Source organism: Saimiri boliviensis, chromosome 5 (assembly GCF_048565385.1).
Source record: "Saimiri boliviensis isolate mSaiBol1 chromosome 5, mSaiBol1.pri, whole genome shotgun sequence".
In the NCBI taxonomy this organism is placed as follows: domain Eukaryota; kingdom Metazoa; phylum Chordata; class Mammalia; order Primates; family Cebidae; genus Saimiri; species Saimiri boliviensis.
Window position 1 is genome coordinate 73,512,441 of NC_133453.1, and position 26,456 is coordinate 73,538,896.

The following is a 26,456-nucleotide window of genomic DNA, read 5'->3' on the forward strand; positions in this document are numbered from 1 at the left end:
GGTCTATGATATTAATACAAATTCATAGATTGAGAATCAATTTATCTGAAATAAGTATTTTATTATTTTTAGCACTTGCACTTGCTTGAACTACTTCAAAAAAAGATAAAATTGTAATTTAATAAGAGAATCACATGTTGTAGTAACTAGTAGCTTTCAATATTCACAAGTCATCTAGCAAATGAGAATGAAAAATTAACTCTTCCATTGATATGTTGCTTTACTCCTTTATAAAACAATATTTGGGAAATTTGACAGAGTTGTCCTACAATTGCTGTATGTATTTTTTTGTAAAGGTTTCTTCATGTGTGTATATGTGTAAACATCATGGTTACTCATAAAAGTTCTGGGTGGGAAAAACTTATTTGTGTTATGATCAGTTATATGATCATAATGACAATGAATTCATTACTCCATGTGTAAGTCTGCCATGTTTAATTTTCTTCAATCTTTGTTTCAGAGTTTGCATGTGGTGCTTACTTTAGTAGCCACTCTGTTGACATTATAAATAATACTGTTTGATCTTTTCTACTATATGCTAAAATGTTATGTACAACATGGGTGATGTTGGTATGTCGTTGGCATTTTGATTCCAAACGGTATTTGATTTTTTTGGTCTTGATCAAACAACTTCTATCTATATCATCCTGCTACACATATTTAAATCGAAGAGATAATAAAACATACATTTGGACTTTATCTTGCACTCATCTTTTAAAAATTTTTTTAACTATCAACAAACTTTTTTTGCGAACTATTTGAACTGAGCTTCCAATTATCAGGTATTAGTAATTTGACACTTGTATAGTATTGCAAATAAGGTATAGGTTGTCCTCAAATAATTACTGTCAGTGTCCATAAATATATATTAAAAAAATTTTAAAATAATAAGATGTGGCCAATGCTTTCCAAAGTCATAGTTAACATCAAAATATTACATCAAAATATATAATTTTGGCCACATACTTGTTAGTATAATAAACATAATAGAGTTTATTATTTTACAGGATGGTGTAGATAGAAAGATCAAGTATAGATACATTTAAGGTTATTTGACCTCAATATGTGTTTATACATATTTTATGGCCATCATATAATTAATCTTTTTTATAATACTTTGCATGACTATGATTATTAAATAAGACTTAAATGCTGAAATTGAATGAACTCTAAATGAACTACCTGGTGGGGTGGTGAATTCCTTTCTAGAGATTAAACCGATCAAGCTCCTCAGAGTGCAGCACAGTTGATAACCCTTTGCCTGGAGAAGGAGAAGAAGCAGAGGCTGAACCTGTGAATTCCGATGAGCCAGAGGCCTGTTTTACAGACGGTAAGACAAAAACTGAAACCTTGGTCAGCGTCCCTTTATTAGTGTTTTGGGTTTTGTTTTAATTACCAGTAGTTGTTGGTAAGTCAGAAGACTGCATTCCATGCTTATTCAGCTATAGCTGTGTGATGATTAAGGGCAAGTCCCTAGAGCTCTCTAAGCTTCAGTTTCCACATCTGTGGTACTTGACTTACAATAATTTTCTATCACTGTATGTTATACCGTAAGCACGCTCTACTTATTTTAGAGCCTTAATTCATATTCCCGGCTCCATGGAACCATTAGAATACAAGTTAATGAAAGAGATTGCACTTTTGTTCTTTTAATCAAAAATGGAATCTACTCACTAACTCTCAGAAAACTGATACTGTTGACCACAGTCTCTCTCAAAATTCTTCCTTTACTTGGTTTCAAAGCTTTGTTCTTTTATTTGACTTAGAGTTCTGAGTTCCTCTCTTAATTTCTTTAATGAGTATTTTTTCTGCACATCCTATAAATAATGATTTCTCTCTACATTTTAAATCTTGTTATGTTTTTTTTTTTTTATTCTGAAGCTCCAAGGTGTCTCATGCACGCCTGTGGCTTGAAAAACCATTTCTGTGCAATTTACTCTTAACATCAATGTCTTTACCCCTGACCTCACTCTTGAGTCCCAGATCTACTTACAGTTACCCATTGGCCATCATCATCTGTTGTCATTAAGACATTCCAAGTCTAATAACATTTTTTTTGAAAAATAAAAATAAAAACAAAAACTTTAGTATGGTTTACAGCTTCCTCCAGTCTTTGTTAGTAACATCATAATCTATCAGTAACATCATGATCTATCTTACCTCTCAAGCTAAAGACTTTGAGAGAGCCATTTAGTCTTCCTTACTAGTCACAAATTCATCAGGAGCTCTGGGGATAGGGCCCAAGCCCCCAAGAGGATTGTGATGCACACTAAAATGTGAGAATCTTTGGCCTACAGATAAAGTCTGAAGTCCTTAACTTGACATGTAAAGTTCTTTACATTTGGCCTAGTCTCTCTCTCTCTTTTTTTTTTTAACAGTACCTCCTTCTATTCCTTTTTGCTTTCTGATATACTGAATTTCTTACTACTCCTGGAATTTGCCAGATATAATGCAGCACTGTATGAAAAAGTATTATATCATCTAGGTAAATCACAAGCCTAGAATAGGGCTGCAATTTAACACAATAATACAAAGTCCAAACTTTGGAGCCTGATAAACATACGTTCTAAATGGTGTACTTACTGCCTGTGAGAACTTGTGTACATTTTAAAATCTTGTTCTTCAGATATCTTATCTGTAAAATGGGGATAACAGCATCCTCATCAAAGGGATGCTAGGAGGATCAAATAAGATAATGATTATAAACTTACTAGCACAGTGACTATCTTCTTTCTTCTACTTTCCTTATTCTTCAGGGATTCTGTTAACAACCTATACAGAAGCTATGATAGAATAGATGCTAATGATTTATCTAGTCATGGGCTTACCCTCAGAATTAGTATTTTTTGAAAAATCATAGACTTGCTTTCAGCTTCCAAGATTTTCTCAGGTCTCTTACAACACTCATGCATTAAGCAAAATGATTGGAAAATGAAGACAACTGCAAACTACAATTAATGCATGGACTTTCTTTAAATACACATTAAATATCATTTTATGTAAGGAACAAAGGAGTATGGCATCCAGTCAATATAAATTTTATGCTTGCTAAATTAGTGCTATAAGTAAACGCAGAGTTTCCATTAAGAGTGTTCATGTTATAGGGATTTAAGAATTCCATCAACATGTATGGCCTGTTCCTCAAGAAATTGATTAGCAGTATATAGACTTAAATTTGTACTGATGCTACCAAGAGTTTTTTGTATTCATTTTATCAATGGCCATAAATTAAAATTCTTGAATAGCGAGAAAGAAGTTGGGCTTATCAAACAAAGTTTCAGACCAAAAAATGACTTCAAAAAACTTAAACTTTTGCATAAAGTATTAACACTATGCTGTTTCAGGCTATAGGTACTATTTAACTAAGATATAACACAAACTCTTTTCAATCCTACAAATGAAATACTTCTGTAATTACTTTGAGCTTATTTATTACTTCCAAATTGAGGCCAGTATAGAAGAAATGCTATGGAAATACATTTTCCAATGAACCTTGGCTTGGACCATTGAAGTTTACTGAGGGAGCATATCTCTCTCAGTGACATCCCTTTCATGTACTCCAGTAGGGACTTCATACAGTCTCTAGATCTGTTGGGTTAAGAGGCTTAGCCTAATAAATTCAACAGAGCAATCAGTTTACTCAACCTTTCAACCATGTATTCACGAAAGCATTCTTTATTCCAATAAACAAATAATTGTTAAATACCTGTAGGCTAGGTCCAGTTCTTGGCACTGGAAGGAGATAGAGCTCTGAACAAAACAATGCCCCTTGCTGAAGAAACATATCAAGATGTAGCAGTCAAATAAGTGAAAAGTGCTAGGGAGAAGGTACGAGGAAACGAGGAATACCAAGAGTTAGGGGGAAGAACTTAATAGCATATAAATATAGTGGTCAACGAAAGCCTGTCTATAAAGGTGACTTTTTGTGTGTGTGACCTAAAGAAAATTGAAGGGGGCCATGCAAATACATGGAGGGAAAGTATTTTAGGCAGAGTAATGAAGGCACATATTACCCTGAGGTGAGGATATGCATAACATTTGGGGAAAACCAAGGGGACAATATAGATGGAGAATAATGAGAGATGGGAGGAGTATTAAAAGTTAAGGTCAGAGGCCCAGTGCAGTGGCTCACACCTGTAATCCCAGGACTTTGGGCAGTTGAGGTGGGCAGTCACTTGAGGCCAGAAGTTTAAGAGCAGTCTAGCCAACATAGCAAAACCCCATCTTTACTAAAAACAAACAAACAAACAAACAAACAAACAAACAAACAAACCTAGTAGTTGGACATAGTTCTACCTCGCTATATCCCTATAATCTGATCTACTTGGAAGGCTGAGACACAAGAATTACCTGAACCTGGAAAGTAGAGGTTGCAGTGAGCCCAGATTGCACCACTGCCCTCCCGCCTGGGTGACAGAGTGCGACTGTGTCTCCAAAAAACAAACAAACATATAAATAAAACAAATGTCATTATTTTTAAAAAGCGTAGGTCAGAGGTTTAGTAGAGGCCAGATGATGAGACCTTTGAAGAACATTTTAAGGATCTGATTCTAAAATCTCACAATGTGCAATCCTAGAGTGGAAGGGCAAATAGCAATGGCAGAAGCTGGGAGGTTTCTAGGAGTTTCTGCATAAATCCAGGTGAGAGGTGATGGAAGCTTAGAATATTATGGTAGTTTTGGTATAGTGACAAGCACGACGTTCTGAGTATATTTTGACGTTAGAGCTAAAGGGATATGTTCATGGATTGGACATGGGGTGCCAAAAAAACTGGAAATGCAGAGTTTCCACGTGAAGACTAAGAAGTATAGCCTTGTCAGAATGAAAAATCATGAACGTGTTTACTTATAAGTTGGTAATTGGTCTACAAGAGCTGAGCTAGAATCAATGCCAGTTCTGAGAAATGTTTCACCTCCAGAGATCTCTGTTACCTGAAAGGTAACAGAAAAAATAAAGGAAGTATGAAAAGCAATTAAATCTGAGTAGCATTCCTTCACTGAAGACACGTTAAAATGGTTTTGTTGCTCATTGCCTCACATTCACTGATCCATTTCAGCTTCATAACTATCACTCATATATTTTACTCATATATTTTATTGATTGGATCTGGTCCTCTTATTCACCTTTTCTCGCTTATATGCCAGGCTGTTCCTTAGTTCTGTGTCTATTACTTTGTACTTCAAGACTTCATACTCCTTCCTTAGATCTTGGACTGTTCTTTACTATCCTTAGTTCTGCATGTCTTGGCAACCTGTATAATTAGGAACATGACATGACCCTTTGAGTCTATGTGGTTTTATATTATGCTGCTTTTAGATTATCTGATTAGTCAATTAGATCAACAGGATTAGAGTTAGAGAAGGATACCCCTTTTTTTCTTAATATAATGTGTCTTAACCTGGTAGGAGATGCCAACTCATCTCCCTCCAAAATGTTCTGTATTCACTCATTTCCTATAAAAAACTAATAATTTATTCTAACTTTAATAACACAATAAGCAACTGCTTGTGACATTGTTTTCCTTTGGAAAGATATTAACAAATATTTGTTTTAGTTGCTTTAGACATGAAAAATGGTGAAAAAAACTTGTTTTCATAATCAATTTTTACATGAATTGTATTGATCATCCTATTATAGTTTTTAATGGATAGTCTGTCTTGAAGTGATCAATGATTTCTTTTTTCTTCTATTTCTTTCCTTTTTTTTTTGAGATCATTGGTTTAACATGATGAAACTCTGCATAGACTTGATGTAATGCATCATGAGGGCATATTAGTGAAACTACCCAAAAGAAATAGCATTTACTCACTGGGACCCATTAAAATGTTTGAAAGTTTCTCTGTAATGTTTACATTTAACTAATAGTCCTTTTAAAGAGAAAGTGTGATAACATTGCTAACCAGCTTGTTTGAAAATCTTTTGTGCAAAACCTTTGCACAAAAACCAGACAGGTGGTCGAGCACTCTTGCCTCAAAATAAGAGAGAGAAACTCTCTGACGTGTGATAAACCCTAAGGGCAGCATTTATGAAACTGCATCTTAGATTGAAAGTTTACTTACTTTTCTAATTAGGAATTTTAGTGTTTTTATTTCTTCAATCATAAGACTAATGTTTCCCTTTAAGACTGACAAAATAAAATCCCATAGAGTAAAATAGTTTTTTGGTTTTTTTTTTTTTTTTTTTTTTTTTTTTGAGAAGGAGTTTTGCTCTTGTTACCCAGGCTGGAGTGTAATGGCGCGATCTCGGCTCACCGCAACCTCCGCCTCCTGGGTTCAGGCAATTCTCCTGCCTCAGCCTCCTGAGTAGCTGGGATTACAGGCACGAGCCACCATGCCCAGCTAATTTTTTGTATTTTTAGTAGTGACGGGGTTTCACCATGTTGACCAGGATGGTCTCGATCCCTTGACATCGTGATCCACCCGCCTCGGCCTCCCAAATTGCTGGGATTACAGGCGTGAGCCACCGCGCCCGGCCCAAGAGTAAAATATTCTTAACTGAAGAGATAACTTTCTTATCCAATAATTTATACCTGAGGAAGACATATTCTTTCTTCCATGTGATCGCTGTTTTTAAGTTTAAGATAAATTCTAAAGCACTAAGTTAATATAAAAAAAAATCTCATTTTTTCTTTCTCTGGTTGAAAAAGATTAACTCAGAGTTAATTTTGACCCTACCCTTTTATTCTGTCTTTATATCATTCTATTGAATGTTCTCTTAACTAAATGCATTTAGATAATAAGATAATTATTTAAGTATAACGATGATAAATAATTTCAGATCTGAGATAATGTTCACTGTAAGTAACATTGGATAAATGAAGCTATGTGTATATTTTCCATTCACTGTGTTTTTTTTTTTTTCTCTTTTCAGCCAATCCTTATGTAAAATCTAGCATTCCCAGAAATGTGACCTTTTAAATTATGGCTAACAGCTTAGAAGATAATAGAACTCTTTTCGGGGAATTAAGTCTTAAAAAACAACTGCAAACTACCTATTAAGCTGTGTGTAGAACTATGATGAGTACCATAAGCACAAGGGCGAGCATTACAGACTCAGTTTGAGGTTTCTGGGACCTTAGAACCTTCCAGAGAGAAAAGACAGGAACATATAAAATACACATAACAAAAACATGAGAGATGTTGTTTGGGGGAGAGGGAAATACCTTATTTGCTGTGTTTCTATAGAGCTGGAAATTAAAGTGTTAGAAAATAACCTCATATTACCTGGATCAATGCACTCATTTGAATTCAGAAACATGAAAGTACCTCTTACAGAACATTAACTACTAGGGGCATCTTGTCAAGAGGATTCTAGTGTTGTTTTAGAACGTACAACTTATGGTATCTGAAGTTGTTACTTGAAAGGCTCAATACTAGTTAATGAATTATATTGTTTTACAGAAAAGGAAATTAATCTTTTACAAGTATTTAAAATTCAAACTTCTGAAACATGTATCAAAAAAGTGCTGCCCATTCATTCTTTCCTACCTCCTACCTTCATCTAAAATGAGGTTTTCATTAAAATTTTATGAGGAGGAATTCGTTGTAGTTACTTTCTAAAGAGTCTCTCTTTACTTCAAAGTAATTCTAATTGCTTTAATCAATTTTAAATTGATTTAAACTGAATTTTTCAACTTTTCAATCATTTTCTTTCTGGGCCTCTTGTGTTCATAGCTCTGTTTATCACTGCTTGGAAAACTTTTTACTCTTTGGTTTCTCTTTTACCGCATCCTCTTGGTTCTTCTTGTTCATCTCTCATTTTATCTCCTTTAAAGTTTTCTTCTCTACCTGTCCTGGTGGTGGGCAGGTGAGTGTTTTTATAAACTGGTTCTCCAAGGAAAATAAAATGTGCAGACTTACATCATTTATTATAAACTTTATTGATATTAAGGATATATGTACACAATTTACATGTAAAATATTGCAACTTTTATATTGTACATTCTGTATATCAAATTGTTTCTCACAGAATGCTTTTTTTGAATGTTGCCAAACTTTTGCATTTATAGGCAATCTACTATTGCAGCTAATAAACAAGTATAGTTTTAACATGAAGTTTGCTTGGTATTTATGTTAATAAGTGAAATAAAGGTGAAATGAAGAAGCTGGATGTCAGAACTTCACTCATTCATCAGTGATGTAAGCAATACTTTGCAAATCAGAAAACAGAATTTGAATAATGAAAGGATTTTTTTAAATGTTTGTGCTATTCAGTGTAATGGCTCCAAATACAATATACCTTTGCTGTTTGTCTGTTTTATTAGCATTAATATTAAGAAAGCATAACGGAAAGTTAGGAGATGAAAGAAAGCAGCATCCAAATTAAATCTATCTAAAACTGCAAAGATAGGTGTTAAAATTATTTGGTTGAGGGAGTATCACAGAGAACAGTTTCCATTAAATAATGTACTAAAAGTTTTTATTTATTCTGAATATCAAGATGTAACATGCCTGTCTTTCTTGCCAGGTTGTGTACGAAGGTTCTCATGCTGTCAAGTTAACATAGAGTCAGGGAAAGGAAAAATCTGGTGGAACATCAGGAAAACCTGCTACAAGATTGTTGAACACAGTTGGTTTGAAAGCTTCATTGTCCTCATGATCCTGCTCAGCAGTGGTGCCCTGGTAAATGACCTCACACCTAAGTCAATATATTTATTAAGTCAATATTCTTTAAAATGAGCAAAAAGATCAAAATATCATGGCAAGTTGTTTTACCTAGAATTAATCCCTATGATTAGTGCCAAGGAAGGACAAAATTTTACTTGAGCTTTGTAAATAGTTACTGAGCACTCCTATATGCCAGGCATTATCCTTGCTGCCCTAAATGCTGTTGTCCAAAGGACCACCCAGATGCCTGTAATAGAAAAAAAGAGTTTTACTGGCATTATCAGTTTGCAAAACAGGGAGAGAGTCTCTGGCATAAACTGAAAGCACTTTCTCTGTAGAACAAAGAGAGAAGGTTAGAGGTTTTATTAAAAAGAGAAAATGTTATAAATTCCTCTTTGAGAAAGTTCATTGGCCCTACTAAGAATCTGGCGAGCTGGCAAGCTCCAATTGGTGAGCAATGGTGGTGGGCAAAATCAGTTCTAGAGTGCAGCAAGTTTCCTCAGAAGCCATAGATAAAACTAGTTTCAAGTTATAGCAAGAAGTTTCAACAGTCAGTTTTGCAGAGAATGAAAATTCCTGGAGTAATGTTTTGTACCCTGAGAGCTATTCCCCCCTGCCTTCTTGACTTTTAGTCGAGTATGACATGAATGACCCAATTTGTATGATCAACTTTCATAATGCAAAGATAAATGAGATCCAGGTACTGTTTATTGTCAAGGAGCTAAGAGCAGTGGAAAAGAGAAGAATGCAAATGACTAACTGTAGAACTGGGATATGTTTGTAAGCAAATTGTGTATGTGATAAAGTTCTGTAGCAAGGAGAACAATTGTCTGCTTGCAATTTCAGAAACGTAAATGCTGATATTCAGGGTTTAGAAAGACGAATACGAATTTTCTAGCTAGGCAAGGCAGGCTGAGGGGAACAAGTATACAACAGTAAGGAGGCATAAAACAGCATCAGGTAGTCAGGAAATGAGAAGTTGCTGAACTGTAGCAAGTATGGTGGGAAGAAGAACAAGTCCAGGTGGCCAGAGATACTGTGAGAAAGGTAAGCAGGGTCAGCTTGTGAAGCATCTTGTGTGGTTATAAAGGAGGAAAACAGATAGTAGTTGTAGGGTAAAAGAAGGACAAGTTTCTTGTTCTTGTACATATACAAGCAGCTTTCATGAGAGTTGAAAGAAATCTGGTAAAATTACAAGCTTCCCGAACCTTTTTCTTAATTGTCATTTTCCCTGCCCAGATCCATCTAGATGTACCAGTGGAAGTTTTATTTTTTTATTTTTATCTTTTTTTTTTTTTTTTTTTTTTTTTTTTGAGACGGAGTTTCGCTCTTGTTACCCAGGCTGGAGTGCAATGGCGCGATCTCGGCTCACCGCAACCTCCGCCTCCTGGGTTCAGGCAATTCTCCTGCCTCAGCCTCCTAAGTAGCTGGGATTACCGGCACGTGCCACCATGCCCAGCTAATTTTTTGTATTTTTAGTAGAGACGGGGTTTCACCATGTTGACCAGGATGGTCTCGATCTCTTGACCTCGTGATCCACCCGCCTCGGCCTCCCAAAGTGCTGGGATTACAGGCTTGAGCCACCGCGCCCGGCCGGAAGTTTTATTATACTGAAACAGAATAACCAAGAACTTTATAACTTGCCTCATAGACAGTCTTTTTAAGTTTTGGATTTGATTTTACTGTTCTTACAGGCTAACAGGTTGACCTGTTAACTGTTTCATGGATGCCGGCAGAAGATATGAGGTGCTTGGATCAGAGATAAAGGACTTTATTACTCATGCATGGGAAGTAGCATGAGTTTCAACATGTTTCTGTTTGTTCCCCTTTTTACCGGGGTCTCACGGGGCATAATATGAGCTTGAATGAGTGCGTACACACATAGTGGGTTGATGCCACAGTTGAGGAACACTGAGCTTAGGAAACCCATCCTTTTATGCCAAACAAGCTAAGCAACCCTGCTCCTTGTCCCCAAGACCATACCTCATGTCTCAAGGTCACTCATTGCAAATGCAACACTGAGGATCACCTAGGTAAGGAGTAGGCAGAGCCTGGCATTCTTGGCACACTCAACAACCTGCAAGGACCCTCAGCAACCTGCAGGGACCCACTGTGGCTTGCCTCTCCTAACAGGTCTCATCTCTCAGAAACAGACAATGTGATCAGAAAAACTCTATTTTCCTTATCTGGAGTAGTCCAAGTAGAAATCTTGATAGTATCTACCATATATTGTATTCCTAATAACTAAGGAAGTTTATCCAATGCTGAGTCACATGTGACTGAGAATTTCAGAAGAGATTACCAAAATATTAAAGAAAAGTTTAGAGTTATTCCTTGTTCAAAATGTCTAAAAAGGAGGAAGACATTTTGGGGAGGATATTCTCAAAACTGGATTTTAAATACATCATATGAGGACGAAAAAAGGAATGATACTTCAAGAAGCTGTTGTTTGTACTTAGAGAGGTTGCCAATTAAACTAGATTTTTTAGAAGTACAGCAAACCCCCATGATACATGTTTATCTACGTAACAAACCTTCACATGTACCCTCAAACCCAAAAGTCAAGAAGAAGTAATAATTCTCTTGTGGTATTTATTTATTGCATTTCAGAATCCTCTTTTAGATTTTTTTCTCATTGAATTTTCAAACAACCATGCTAGATTATGGCATTTTGCTTATTTTACCAATGATGAAGCTGGGTACAGTTTTAAAAGTTGCTTAATTTTCCAAAGCTAGTAAATGACAGAGCTATCACTGAATTGAAGCCTAAAGTCAAAGTGACTATATCTTTTCACTGTGTTTTGACTCCTTGGAAAGAAGAATACACACAAAATAGAAGTAAATGAGTAGTAACTGAAATTAGTAACCGTAAAGCATTAGTCCTAAAACAGGTAGAGCTCACATAGGTCACTCTTGCCTTCTTGCTTCCATATCCACAAAATTGGTTCTGGAAGCTAGAACCCCTGTGGGCTGAATTCTAATTCTGACACTGGGACCAGTCAGAGAAGTTCTCACCATCAATACTTCCTGCTGGCTCTGCTCTGACCCTGTACGTCAGTTCTAGAAACAGGCTTCTTTTCCTTGTGACTCAGCCCCTTCCTTGTCTTTGTATTTCAAGGACTGAGTCAATGCCATAGTTTCTGTTTAGATGTCTTGCCTGATTCCTCCAGAACTTGGGGGTAGAGTGACAGGGAGGAAAATCCTGAGGGCTAGAAGCCTCCCTCTGCACTTCAATTCCACTGATTTTCAGCACCTCTGCCAACTGCTAGGACCTTCTCTTTGCATCTTAGTAGATCTGTTCAGTCTTTCTGCCCCAACTTGTCTCTTTTCTTCATATTGATACCAACAGTTTCCCAAAACTTCTAAGGATAATTTCAGAGTACTGATAGCAAATCTTGGAATAAGAAGAATCTGAGTGGCACAAGTTCATGAACATAGCACAGGTAATAAATGTAACATTAACCACAAAGGACACAGGTCTTTGGCTTTCATTTTATCCAACAGGGTTATTAGTGTTTCAATCTGAAAGAGAAAATTCAAATACTTTAGAACTGTTAAGATCAGCAGTCATTTTCAGTGTCTCAATGAGCCCAGTTTTTAAGTCCATTCAAATTCTTTGTTAAGGGACATGTGGCTGAAGTATCAAGACAAAGTCACCCTGTCTTTTCACTACGTTGTGGCTCCTCAGAAAGAAGAGCATACACAAAATAGAAGCAAATGAGTGATAACCAAAATTAGTGACAGTAAAGCATAAGCCCTAAATCAGATAAAGCTCATCTAATGTTGTCATGTTAATATTGTTGTATGTCCCTTAACAAAATTTCTTGGAAAGCATAAGACATACCACATTCATGGAGAGAACAGAACAGTGATTTCTAGAGCTGAAGCTTTGAATGATAACATATGGAAGGATAATCAAAGGAAAAAGCACCCTCTGTGTTCCACAGGCCTATTAAGCTACTGCAGTTATTCGTTTAGCAAAATTTTCCTTGCCTGCTGCTATGTTATTCACATGGTTCTAGGCACTGGGATTCACAAGCCTTTGAGAGCTGAAAGAGAGGCTTCACATCCTACTAGTGGGGGCAAAGGAGAGTGTGGGATGTGACAAGTTTATAACAGGGGCTGGCCATGGGATCATGTCTTAAATTATTAGTACTTATCCAATTTTAATGGAGAAAGAGGAGGGGTCAGATGGAGGTGGAAATAATCAGATGTCAGAGATCATGAGTCTTTTTGTGGATTATAAGTAATTTCATTCTTTTGCACTTTCTCTTGACCTCGGATGACGAGCAGCAGCACTGGTGAGAAGGCTAGAACTAAGTGTTACATGGTAATTGTAAACCAGAAAAAAGTCAGCTGGCCCATGTCAGTATTATGTTCCAGTGGTCTTAGCATTAGAATTGTATTTTTTCTGTTTTCTTTTCTTTTTTTTTTTTAATGAATCATAAGGCTTCAGTTGTGCATGATTGAAACTTGAATATTATTTTCACAGGCTTTTGAAGATATATATATTGAAAGGAAAAAGACCATTAAGATTATCCTGGAGTATGCAGACAAGATCTTCACTTATGTTTTCATTCTGGAAATGCTTCTAAAATGGGTAGCATATGGTTATAAAACATATTTCACCAATGCCTGGTGTTGGCTGGATTTTCTAATTGTTGATGTAGGTACTTTTTAGTACATTTTAAAAGAGGATTTATTCTTACTAAGTGTTGTGAAAAAACTCTCACCCGTATTGTGTATTATCATATTTTAATTTTGTTAAGCTTCACATATTTTCAGACTATAGGTTTATGCTTTTAGGAATATTAGTACAGCCAGTGGAAATACATCTGTGAGGATTATTAGAACAGAAATCCTTAAACAAATGTAAATTTTTTCTGTGCCATTCTAACACAATTAATTGACTTTGCATGTTTTCCACAATCAAAGGAAATGTGATTTTTAAAAAATATATATGTTATTTGAATGTCATTCCTGTTATTCCTTTGTATGCAAATGCAAAGTTAACTTTGTATTTGGCAGGGGAAGAAGGCATGAAATTTAAAAATATCTATCTCAGACCCAATTACAGGAAAAGCCAACATGAGACACAATTGTCTCTATCTCAAATATGCAACTTGCCCTTCATCTTCAGAATGGCAGGAGGACAGAGGAGTAGGCATTATTATTAATGTAATAATTTTACATAATAAATTCAAAGAACTGTTGAATACTTGGATGATGGAAAATACATAAGAATTCTTTAGTTTACATATTATTTTAACAAAACAGGAATATTTTTTCTGGCTTCTGACTGAGGTAGTCAGGAAAGAAATCTTGCAACAGTCAGTGAGATCAAGGAATCTCAAAAACAAATTAATGGTATAACACACATTATTATCATTTCATTGAATGTACACTAATATTTTATATTTTAATGATATAATAATATATATGACTTTTTTAAATTATGGAATATGTTTTTTATCTTTTACTAATTCTTCTAGATTTTCAGAAACCTAACCTTAATGTTTAGGAAAGAAACATCCTATAATAAGTTACAGTTTTTAAAGATTTGTTTTCCATATCATGCATGACATAATTAGAGGTCAACATGCAAATTTTTATGTTCCAATAAGTACTTAAAATTTAACCAAGGTTTTGCATTATCGAGCTTTTAAGGAAAGTTGAATTCATACACCATCGTACGTGGATTAGAAAATCACAAGTAAACATGACCATAAATAGTAAAATCTGACTGCAAAATGTTACCAAATTAGTCACATTTATTCAAAATTTCAATTTCTCAAGTGTTATTTAAAGCTTCATAAACTTTTGGCTTCTGGCCAGGTGTGGTGGCCTGTGCCTATAATTCCAGCACTCTGAGAGGCCAAAGTGGGTGGATCAACTGAGGTCGGGAGTTCAAGAGCAGCCTGGCCAACATGTTGAAACCCCTGTCTCAACCGAAAAATACAAAAATAAATTGTGAGGCATGGTGGCGGGTGCCTGCAATCCCAACTACTCAGGAGGCTGAAGCAGGAGAATTGCTGAACCCGCTAGGCAGTGGTTGCAGTGAGCCGAGATTGCGCCACTGCACACCAGCCTGGCAACAGAACAAGACTCACTCTATCTATCTATCTATATTACATATATAATATATATATTACATATTATATATTACATATACTATATATATTACATATATATCTAATATAGAGATATGTTTTACATAAAATAAATTTCTATGTTTTATATATGTATTATATAAAACATTAAAATATATATTTTATATATAGGTTTATATATATATAAAACTTTTGGTTTCTTAATCATACAACATATTAAATATTAAAAACATAACACTTGTTTTCTATAATACGTAGGTTATGTGAAAATTTTTTTAACATAGCTGTATATTACACCTCATATGTGTTCTTTTGGGCTTCCTCTATGAGAATTCTAACTTTTGATATAGGAATGATTTCTTGTTTTCAATTAACTTTTCATATATCAAGTTGTCTAGTTACTGCCTACAAAATGGAAAATGATAAAATAGTTTTAAAGGAAGGCTATCCCAAAATGAGAAGAAATTATAGAAGGAATGTAGGTTACCTTTCTTTTCTCTTAAACTGTAAATATGACTAGGTTTCGCTCTTTAAAAAGTTATACAATATTTAAAAATATTTTAAAATCTTAAAAATATTATTACAAATATACTCATTTTTATCACTCAGTATAAGAAATAAAGGTTTACAAGTAAAATTTAACTTCTTTTAAAATAAGAGATTTGGCTGTTTAATAATGGAAATTGTTTTATATTTGAAAATTTAAAGTGATGATTCTCAATGAGTATAACCTCCTATTCAGGGGTATGTAATGTGCAGAATTCAGAGAGATAACTCCAATTTGAAATATTTAATATTTTGTAAATGAACAAATGTAATGCAAAGCACAGAGAGTAAATCTTCACATATTTTTGCTGACAGAGATGCAAATTTCAGGATGCAGATTTGTGGGAGTGGCTGATTTTTTTTTTTTTTCTGAAAAGTATAGAAACTTATTTACAGCAGTCGTTCTTGAAGCATGATCTTGAAACTGAAAACGTTGGCAAATGTAGGTGAGAACTCATGAGAGATGCAAATTCTGCCCCCAACCCCAAGACCTACTGAGCCAGAAACTCTGGGGTTGGATGCAGCAAATCGTAACAAACCCTATAGACGATTCTGTTGTATACACAGGTTTCAGAACCACTAATATGATTTGCTATCCAGAGAATGGACTCTTCTGATTTCTGCAGGCTTCTTAGTTATTTGAAACTTACTTGATTAAGCAGTATTCACCAGTACAGGCACATATCTGTATATATACACATATGTTCATAGAAAGGTATGAATATATATCCACATATATTCTCAGTTATAAACTATACTATAGTATTCTTCACAATATACATATATTCAGTGTCATAAAACTCACTTAACTGTTGCTTGCATAACAGACCTATCAGTATTTTAGGGGTTGTATTAATTATAACTGACATGTCTTAGTCTACCTGAATACCTGAGACTGGGTAATGTATTCAATAAAGAAATGTGGTTCTTAAAGTTCTGGAAGCTGAGTAATCTAAGATTGGAGGGTCTACATCTAGTGAGGACTTTCTTGCTGGTGGGGGCACTGAAGAGTCTCAAGGCAGTGTAGGATATCACACGGTGAGGGGGGTTCACTGAGAGCCAAACTGGGTTTTATAATAAACCCACTCTTGTGATAACTCACTCACTCCCATGATAACCCATTAAGCTTTTACTCAATATTTTGTTGATGAAGATAGAGCCTTCATGACCTCATCACCTTTTAAAGGCTCTGCTTCTTAATACCGTTACACTGAGAATTAAGTTTCAACATGAGTTTCAGAGGGGACAAACATTCAAACCGCAGCAAAACATTTTTAATTTTTTTTTCTGATTAAAGAGGGAGCATATATATTCTCAAGTGTTCTTAAGTGGAAAATAATGGAAGTGAATGACTGCACAAATTTAATAGTGGCATGAGGAGCAATCATTCTACTGAATATATAGCTTGAGGAATTAGAAAAAGCAATGCTACATTTAGTGAGACATTTGGAAATACTACATGAGGACAAGCACTTTAAAACACCTCCTGCTTCATAAATAAGTTTACCTGTCTCTGATGGTAACAGCAGTGAACTTGGTGTGAGCAATGACATATTTATTCCCGAAACAGATAAATATAAAAAAGTTGGCTCTCATGTGTTCCTGTTCTTCCTTTGAAAGCTTGAATCTCTCAATCCCTACCTTAATTTGTAATGAAGAACTGCACTCTAGACATTTTTCTTAGACATCATTTCCTGCTACACAGGATATGAGACAAATGAATATTTTCCATGGAACTAATTCAGAGAGTAAATGCATTTATAGATCAAGATCTAAGGTCATTGAGGAGCTCATTGATTTGTAACTAAAATGTGTATTGATTGTATTGCTGTTCATGTTCTTTCTTAAAATAATTTACGATAAGAACTCAAATTTCTTTTGCATACTGATTATGGTAATTGTGGCTATCTAACATGATGAAGTTCCTATTATATCTATATTGACTGTGAAGCCAATGAGATCAGCTACTCTCATTCTCTCTTCAGTACAATTGTGATTTTTCTCCCATGAAAAATTATTTGGTAGATCTTTGGTGCCAATCCCAAGAAATTGTAGGGCAGAAGCAATCTCACTGAGAATTTGTCCCAACTCAAAATCATGAGTCTTCAAAGTGTTTTTGAATAAGACTTATACTAAGACATAGATTTAGTTGAGTGAATGCCACACTTTTAGGGCTTAGCTTCAGAATCACACATTTCATATTGACCTGAGTTTTATAATTAAAATGTTGACTATTTTTCTAATTAATCTTTTAGATTTAATAAGTAATTATATAACAATAGGTTACAAAAGTGTGAAAAGCATATGCATGTCTTCTATGCAAATAGAATAAACAACTTACTTTGTTTACATTTTCTTGTTTTAACTAACCTTCTTTTAAATCTATTTCCTTACAGAAACATCCAATTATCCTATTTTTAGGCATTGATTAGATAATTCCATACATAAAACCTTATTGTTCCTGTTGAGTTGCTTTTAATGAGTTTCACAATTGACTTTTTCTTTTTATTCTTTACCATTTTGTTGAAACAATTAATGAAAATGTTATTTTTATAGGTTTCTTTGGTTACCTTAGTGGCAAACACTCTTGGCTACTCAGATCTTGGCCCCATTAAATCCCTTCGGACCCTGAGAGCTTTAAGACCTCTAAGAGCCTTATCTAGATTTGAAGGAATGAGGGTAAGAAAATACTAAACTTTATATAATATTCTTATTTTTAATGGGGTATAAAATATGAAAACAATAAGTATGCAGAAATTATGAGTTGTTTCTATTTACATAAATATATGGGCTGTTTATGTGTGTGGATGTACATATACATATACACATATGCATATATATGTGTGTATATTATGCATATAACAGTATGCATATATACTATATATAGTATGCATTTATATACTTTATACAGTATGCATTTAAAATATGCATATATATGGTATATATGCTATATATACGAATATATATATGCATATTATATATAAATGATATATAGGCATACTAATATATATTAATACTAATTGTAGTATTATTAAATGGTATATTACTAAAAATAGTAAAATACTAATTAGTGGATACTAGTATATACCAATATATACAGAATATGAAATGTTATATATAAAATATGCATCTATAGTATATATATATAGTATTTCATTTACTGTACATATTAGTGTTTATATATATGCATACTATATATATATATATGCACAGTATTTCAGTGCATATTGTTTAACAAGGGAATAAATTAATCACAGTAATCCTGCCTTTACCTAGTATTTTCAGACAATAGAATGATCCAAATGACTTTTTCCTTGTTAGATGGAAATCTTCCCTGTACTAGGAAGTTCAAGTGAAAGGGGAAATTTTTTAGTCCTAACATCATCTCTTATACATAAGTCATCATGGACCTGCTTATATCTTATATCAGTGCTCAAATAATATTTGTTTAAGGAATTACCTGGGTAAAGAGCATTAGAAAAGACAGGAAAATGAGACAGCCTCAGCCATCACATTTAATTTCATCTTTTTAAAAAAACACTGCAAAGTAAGTGGAATTATAACTAAATTACATTTGAGGAAACTAAAGCTCAGAGAGTTTACTTAATTTGCACTTAGGCTGCAGAGTGCCTGAAAAGATACTCAATTAGCAGAGACAAACAAGTTATAATAATGACAACTGCCATAACCTAGCTTTAAGGATTGTATTATACCAGCAACTTTGTAACACATATTAAAGACTTTATTTTCTATAATTAGTTCATATTCACACGTGTTGTTACTCTTCTAATATTTCTTCTCCAGATTCATACCTGCTTTTTCATGCCTCTGTTGTTCTGGAATGCTTCCCCTGCCCTCCCCTAACCATATCTCATCTACAGAGCAGATAAACACCTACCTGTCCTTTAAGGCTCAATGTAAATTTGCCTTGTCCATCCTCCAGCAGACATAACTGGATATTCTGTCTGTGCACACACCTAAAATCATTATATTGTATTGTACTTATTTGTTTGCTTAACTGCCTCCTTTCCTTACAATCTCTGAGCAATTTAACACAGATATTAGCCTAGCTTACTGATACTTTCAGTGTAGTTTACCAACCAGCTATTAGCATTATCTACAAACTTATTAAAAATGCAAATTCTTGGATCTCAACCCAGCCCTACTGGGTCAGAAACTCTGGGATGGGGATAAAAGACCTGGGATAAAAGACCTCAAGTGAACATTAGATATCTTTCAGCCTATCAAAGCTTCACTGTTATCCCTACAAACCTAACTAAATATGATTGCAATCTCTGCGACTCACAGTATCCAGCGTATAATGGTTTCAAAGTATATAAAAGAGATCATTTTACAAAAAAGTTCATGAGCACAATTCAAATATCTATCTACAAGTTGAAAATTATAAGTTTCATTTTGTGTAGAAAGGTGATATTAGAATTCATTGACATTAATTTCATTGTTTATTAACAGAATGTTACAATCTAGCCAGAACTTTCCCTACAAAACCACTTCCTTTAATGATTAAGCCAGACCACTATTTTACTGTTTGCTCTTTGTTCTTTATCTGTAATACAGGACAACAGGATACAGGAGAATAGTATATTTTGAGGGGCAAATGTCTACTTAGTTACATTTGTTAACCATGCAGAAAGAGACATTTCTTCATGCTGCAGGGCTATTTTGAAGGATAAATGAAATAATGAAATAATGCATTTAAGGCATATGGTAGTTAGCTTATTTGAGTCTTTAGGCTCTTTAGCTTTCCCAACTGGCTTCTCATCTGGTCAATAGGTGCTGGTCTTTCTCAGAGACCCATGATTCCATCATTACTTACAATTTTTAGAAAAACATTTTAAACACCAACTATGTGTCAGCTGTTGTAAAAAACACAGAGTACAGTGGTACATAGACCTTGGTCCCTGAAGGGTGAGTAGGGTCATTGGCTGCAAGAGAGACAGACAAGGGTACATAATGCTACAGGAGTATACAGGAAGGAGTGGCTACCGGGGAAGTCTGGGAAGACATCACAAAGAGGTGATATTTCAGACATTTCATGACTGAAGAGTAAGCCCCAAATCATAGGCAGACAGACATTCAAGGCAGTGATACCACATGGTTGGGCAGCACAGAAGAGAGCATACAAGGTGTGCTTGGTCAATGACTATACAGATCAGTATGCCTAGGTGATAAACAGCAGGGAGGGTAGCAGGAAATGAGCATGAAAAGTAGGCTCTGCTAAGCTGGCCACTTTGAACTTCATTCTCTGTTCTTGTTCCTCCTAACCTTTTTTGAGGCCACATAGACTGTAGGAATCTAATGAATGTAAGAATTGTCTTTCCAGAGTGAGACCACAACCATAATATTTGTTATATAATTTCATTCCCTCAGGGAACCTCTACAGGTCCATGAACTCCAAATAATCATTGCTCTAAATCAAAGGTCAACAAACCCCATCCTGTTTTTTGTAAAGAAAATGTTCTTGGAACACAGCCATACCCATTTGTTTATGTGTGACCTATGACTACCATGGCAGAGTTGAAAAGTTCCAATAGAGATATAGCCCACAAAGCCTGAAAATATTTATAAAAATGTTAACATTCTCCCTAGATGATCTGATTAGTAGTCGGAGATCCTTAATATTTCCCTATTTTAAAGCATCTTGAGAACCTGCTTAATACATTGCAGAAAAGAAGGATCCCAGTGCTACTTCCCTAACAAGTTAATCTTTAACACATTTGTACTTGAATGGGAACTCGAGCTGAAGTGTAAGAAGACAGGTGTTGAAGGATTACGTGAATGAGAAAATCTGGAGAGTGTTAAATGATACAATAATTGCCCTGGAGTAAAACTGGAGTGCCAAGACACACTGGTGGTCAATAGCAATAGAAATGCCAAAAAGCAGAAATAAACAAAGGATTAAAGAAAAACTGTTCCTAATTTTTTGCTTTAACTAAGGGCAGCACTATCTGTATTTAGTCAAAGGCTTACATATAAAGTATTTTAGAGTAGTAATAATTAATTCAAAAAGATTGCTCTTATTTTGTAGAAGCAGCCAAATCTAAAGGATTCAAACCATTTAAAGACTCTCAATCTTTTGTAAAGAAGAATGTCTCAAAAAACAAAAAGAAAAGAAAAAAATTAAAATGACATTCGGTTCTAATTCCACCTGATATTTACCAATAGTTTCTCTATGGGGGAATCTTTAATGCTGGTAATAATTCTAGGATCATGAACATTTAGATGTGTATACATATATATTTTTCATTTATATTTATGAATTTCTTTTCTTCCCAGAGTGTACAGAATTTACAAGTTTACCTTATCAGTAAAAGGTTTTGATTTATTATTTTTATTTTACATTTATTTAAGCTATTATACCATCTTGGTTATTTTGTTTTACATTTTGCTAATAATTGTACTGTCTGATAATCATGTAATTTGTAAGCCTTGTGATCACAGAGCTCATGTCTCATGTTATCTTGCTTGGCACACTGCTGAGTGTAGGGCAGACATTTAATAAACGTGTGTCGGTTGGTTTGAAGTCTTAGATATTTAAGGGTGGCTTTTCTAATTTGTTTATGTCTGCATTGTGTTTCTTTTATGTGGCCTATTTAGCATCTTACAAATCCTAATCATCCTTTTCTTTCTTCTGAATACTAGGTGGTTGTGAATGCACTCATAGGAGCAATTCCTTCCATCATGAATGTGCTACTTGTGTGTCTTATATTCTGGCTGATATTCAGCATCATGGGAGTAAATTTGTTTGCTGGCAAGTTCTATGAGTGTATTAACACCACAGATGGGTCACGGTTTCCTGCAAGTCAAGTTCCAAATCGTTCCGAATGTTTTGCCCTTATGAATGTTAGTCAGAATGTGCGATGGAAAAACCTGAAAGTGAACTTTGATAATGTCGGACTTGGTTATCTATCTCTGCTTCAAGTTGTAAGTGACTCCTTTCATGAATACTTGGTATTTTAATGGCTATTGGATGAAGGACATAAATTATTCTTTAAATAGTCAATTAATTAAAATTGAAGATAAAATACTGTGTGGCTTTTAAAACAGTGTTGGTCTTGGCTGGGTGCAGTGGCTCATGCCTATATCCCAGAACTTTGGGAGGGTGAGGTGGGCAGATCATGAGGTCAGGAGTTCGAGACCAGTCTGGCCAACATAGTGAAACCCCATCTCTACTAAAAATACAAAAAATTAGCCGGGTGTGGTGGTGTGTGCCTGTAATCCTAGCTACTTGGGAGGTTGAGGCAGGAGAATCACATGAACCCAGGAGGCAGAGGTTGAAGCGAGCTGAGATAACACCATTACACTCCAGCTGGGGCGACACCGCGAGACTCCATCTCAAAAACAAACAAACAAACAAACAAACAAACAAAGTGTTGGTCTTTCCTAGAACGTGTTCCTACATAAATAAGAAGCATAGGTTCTGTTGCATTTGAGTTATTGATAATTGACTCTTTGGTGTTATGTAGGCTCCCATCTTGCACCATTCATATATTGCTTCGAAAATGAGTATTTGGGGACGTCCTGCTTCATACTATGGAGGGACGAGAGAAACTTTCTACTGACATGGAGAATGCTTAAGAAATGGAAAAAAGATGTTTCCTGCCTTATTTAGAAAAATTTTTCAGTTTATGTGCAAAATTCACAGGCAATTGTAACAATTTGGACTAGGACTAAGATTTAGAATGCTACTTGGAAATATGTTTTTTAAAAAAATCTTTATATTAAATTGATATTTTGAATACAGCAAAACTTACTAGTATTACTTAATAACTGTGGTAACATGAAACAGACAAAACTGTTAATTGTTATTTTAGAATATAAGCTTAACATTCAAATTCTATTAATGTTGTTCTTATAGGCAACGTTTAAGGGATGGACAATTATTATGTATGCAGCAGTGGATTCCGTTAACGTAAGTATTGATTAGCATAACACTAAACTTTGTTTCTAAAAGCTTCTTGGTTTATTTTAGTGATTTCCAAACTACAGCTTCATGAAGCCCTTGAGACACACACAAACAATGAAGAATATCCACCTGACAGTAGCCTAGTGGTTATGAGTACAGCAGTTGGAGAGAGAGCCCAATTTAAATTCTAGCTGTACCACATCATCCAAGCTCTGGAACTGACTTTGGGCAAATTACTTTACCTTCTTGAGACTTAGTTTGTCTAGTCTATAATTTAATGAATCTATAATTTGTCTAATAAATGTCTATAATCATCAAATGTCTACCCCATAGTGTTGCTGTGAGGATCCAACAACAAAATACAAGCAGAGCACTTAGCACAGGCTGGCAATAGTAAATGCTCAGTAAATACTCAGTTATCAAAATAAAAATAATTTTAATGTATAGTTTTTTACATTTAAAGCTTGGATGAGTTTATGTGAAATAAGTTCCATGGTAAGAAACTTTAATGATTACTCTCTATGTTATATTTTTACAAAATCTAATAAAGACATATTTGGAATCAAGTGAAAATACATGGCAAACTTTATATGATGTCTCTTTTAGAGTCCTTGTGGAAATAAAATATATGTAGTATGTCACTTAGTTATTAAATTGTCCTACCAATATAAAGACAAGTATACATATAATTAAGCCCTTTGTAATCATTTGATTATATTCATTATATAAGTATGTAATAAATACATATTGAATAATTTTTAAAGAATGATTATATTAAGTCTCAACAGTGCTATGGCATCTTAAATCCTATATTTACCTAGGATAGCACTGTTTGAATTACCTTGTCAAACCACGTGAAAAAGAAAATGATGAATGTTATTGTCTATATAATGCTAACTTTTGTAAATTTTATAGGTAGACAAGCAGCCTGAATACGAATACAGCCTCTACATGTATATTTATTTCGTCATCTTTATCATCTTTGGGTCATTCTTCACTTTGAACTTGTTCATTGGTGTCATCATAGATAACTTCAACCAACAGAAAAAGAAGATAAGTATTTCAAGTATTTTTCATTGCAGTGAAAGGGATGAATAATTTTTTTTTCCAAAAAAGATCATGTAAAGTTTAATTTGATATCAATTCATGATTAGTTTCATTAGGACTTCATTTATTTTTCAAATACTTGACTAGTATACAATTACAAATATTTTTAATCCCATTCAGTTTTGCACAGAAAACAATCTTCTAAATAATAGTTGCTGGCTAACCTATGATTTAGGTTAAATGCACAGGTTTTGAGCAATGTATCAACTATTCTGTTTTTTCCAATGTTTCCTATAGAGGATTGAATAAATAAGAAAAATCAATACACTATTCGAAACATATTTTATAAATATTTATTTTATTCTGTGTGATATGTATTGGGTTGGAGCTTAGGAAGAGACCAACATAAGATATGGTTCCTGAGCTCCAGAAGTTTATATCATAGCAGAATAAATGATGCAGGTAATGAGAATGAATATTTGTTGAATACTGTAATTTAGGCAATCTTCTGAAATTTTTGCTTAATTAATCTTCACATCAACTGTATTAGTTTCTTTGACCTACCAGAACAGGATAATATAAACCTAATGGCTTAAAACAAGATAAATGTATTCTCTCATACTTTTGGAGGTTAGAAGTCCAAATTCAAAGTGTCGGCAAGTCCGCATTCTCTTTAAAGCCTCTAAGGAAGTAACTTTTATTGCGTCTTCCAGCTTCTGGAAGCCCAGGTATTCCTTGGTTTATGGCAACAGAACTCCAGTCTCCCCCTTCATAGTGACATGCTATTTTCCTGTGTGTCTTTCTCCTCTACTAGTAAGGATGCCAGTCGCACTGAATTAATTGCCCTCTCCACTCCAGTATGACTTCATTTAATTACATCTGCAATGACCCTATTTTCTAATAAGGTCACATTCTGAAGTGCTCAGAGTTAGGACTTCAACATTCCTTCTTGGGGCACACAATTCAACCCATAACATCAATCACAAAAGGTGTTATTACAGAGTCTCTTTCATAAAAGAAGAAAAGCACAGAGATTAAGTGACTTACCCAAGGTCATACATCTAGAAAATGGTGAAAGTTAGATCAAGTCAGTAGTAAATTCAATGTATCTTGTACTCTGTTACTTTTGACTGTCTGCTATGCTCTATCCTCCAATACTATAATAGGAAATAATGATAAATACAGTAAGAAAAATTAACAAGAACAAAAAAACATATGACAGATGAAAAAATAGATGCTGCTGTAGAATTGTTTATGAAATACGTGACAATTGAGAAGGCTTTGGAAGATGGGTAAGAAGACAGGTAGCAACTGGGAGGCAAAAAAAATGGCTAATCCACATGGAGGGAAACAGAAATGAGTGAGCAAATGCATTGCGTTGATAAAAGAGGCAGTAATTCAGGAGGGACAGCAATCCATTCAGTTCTGAAGAAACTTAAGATTTGGAGAAATAGTAAAAGTTGAAGTTTGACTTGCCTGAGAGCAGATATAAAGAGCCGTGTTAGGCCTTTTTTAGTAGCGGCTGGTGTTTAGTTGATGTATGTTGAGCAGGAAAGACCATGTAAGTAGGACGCTGACGTTTATTAAGACTCCATGATATGTCAGATTTTGTGTAAAATACTTCAAACGTAATGGTAGTCAAATTTTATAACAAATCTGATACATAGTGTCCTCATTTAACCTCTCAGAAAAATTATCTTATTTGCACATGGTTTGACCACTAAAAAGTCGTTTCATTATGAATCTAACTCCATAATTGCTTTTTCTAGTGACTGACACTGAGCTTTAAAAAAAAAAATTAATCTAGCAGTGATGCACAGAACGATTAGGGAAAGACCAGACTATTTCAGACCCTCCTTGATGTGCCACCTGGACCACACTTAGTCTCCAAATTAGTTCTGCGTGACAGTGGAGAATAGGGGCTATTTTCCATTAAAACATTTTAGCAGGTGGAATCTATATTATTGCTTGTGATTTGCAAGAGATAAAGGAATCTAACTCTGGGGTTTCTTGTCAATAACTGGAGTACTCTGGTTGTGCAACCACCTATACAAAAAGAGACCTTTGGAGAATAAAGGATAGAATTACAAAAGACGATAATAATTTCGGGTACTGGTTTAGCATCTAAGAATACAGAGGTACATGTATCAAAATGTCATTAGTGTGCATGATTGGCTATTCAAAAGTATATAAAAATTTAGCAAATAGTATATTATTTAT

General features: G+C 34.5%; 1 protein-coding gene and 1 long non-coding RNA gene across 3 annotated transcripts in view; one reads left to right on the top strand and one right to left on the bottom strand.

The window, feature by feature from the left end:
* The window catches only part of SCN9A (sodium voltage-gated channel alpha subunit 9), a 174,764-nt gene that overhangs the window by 129,014 nt on the left and 19,294 nt on the right, over positions 1-26,456 (top strand). Inside the window, exons 18-24 of the mRNA XM_010352437.2 lie at positions 1,210-1,330; positions 8,467-8,621; positions 13,099-13,272; positions 17,819-17,941; positions 21,926-22,207; positions 23,142-23,195; positions 24,105-24,242. Coding sequence (XP_010350739.1) covers positions 1,210-1,330; positions 8,467-8,621; positions 13,099-13,272; positions 17,819-17,941; positions 21,926-22,207; positions 23,142-23,195; positions 24,105-24,242 — 1,047 coding nt within the window. The remainder of the gene's footprint in view (positions 1-1,209; positions 1,331-8,466; positions 8,622-13,098; positions 13,273-17,818; positions 17,942-21,925; positions 22,208-23,141; positions 23,196-24,104; positions 24,243-26,456) is intronic.
* Positions 1-26,456, bottom strand: part of LOC141584596 (uncharacterized) — a 133,361-nt gene that overhangs the window by 27,491 nt on the left and 79,414 nt on the right. Inside the window, exon 4 of one of the 2 annotated variants that reach the window (XR_012517734.1) lies at positions 8,615-12,128. The exons of the other annotated variant lie outside the window; for it this stretch is intronic. This is a non-coding gene — a long non-coding RNA (uncharacterized LOC141584596). Of the gene's footprint in view, positions 1-8,614; positions 12,129-26,456 lie in introns of those variants that run through there. 2 annotated transcript variants of the gene reach the window in all.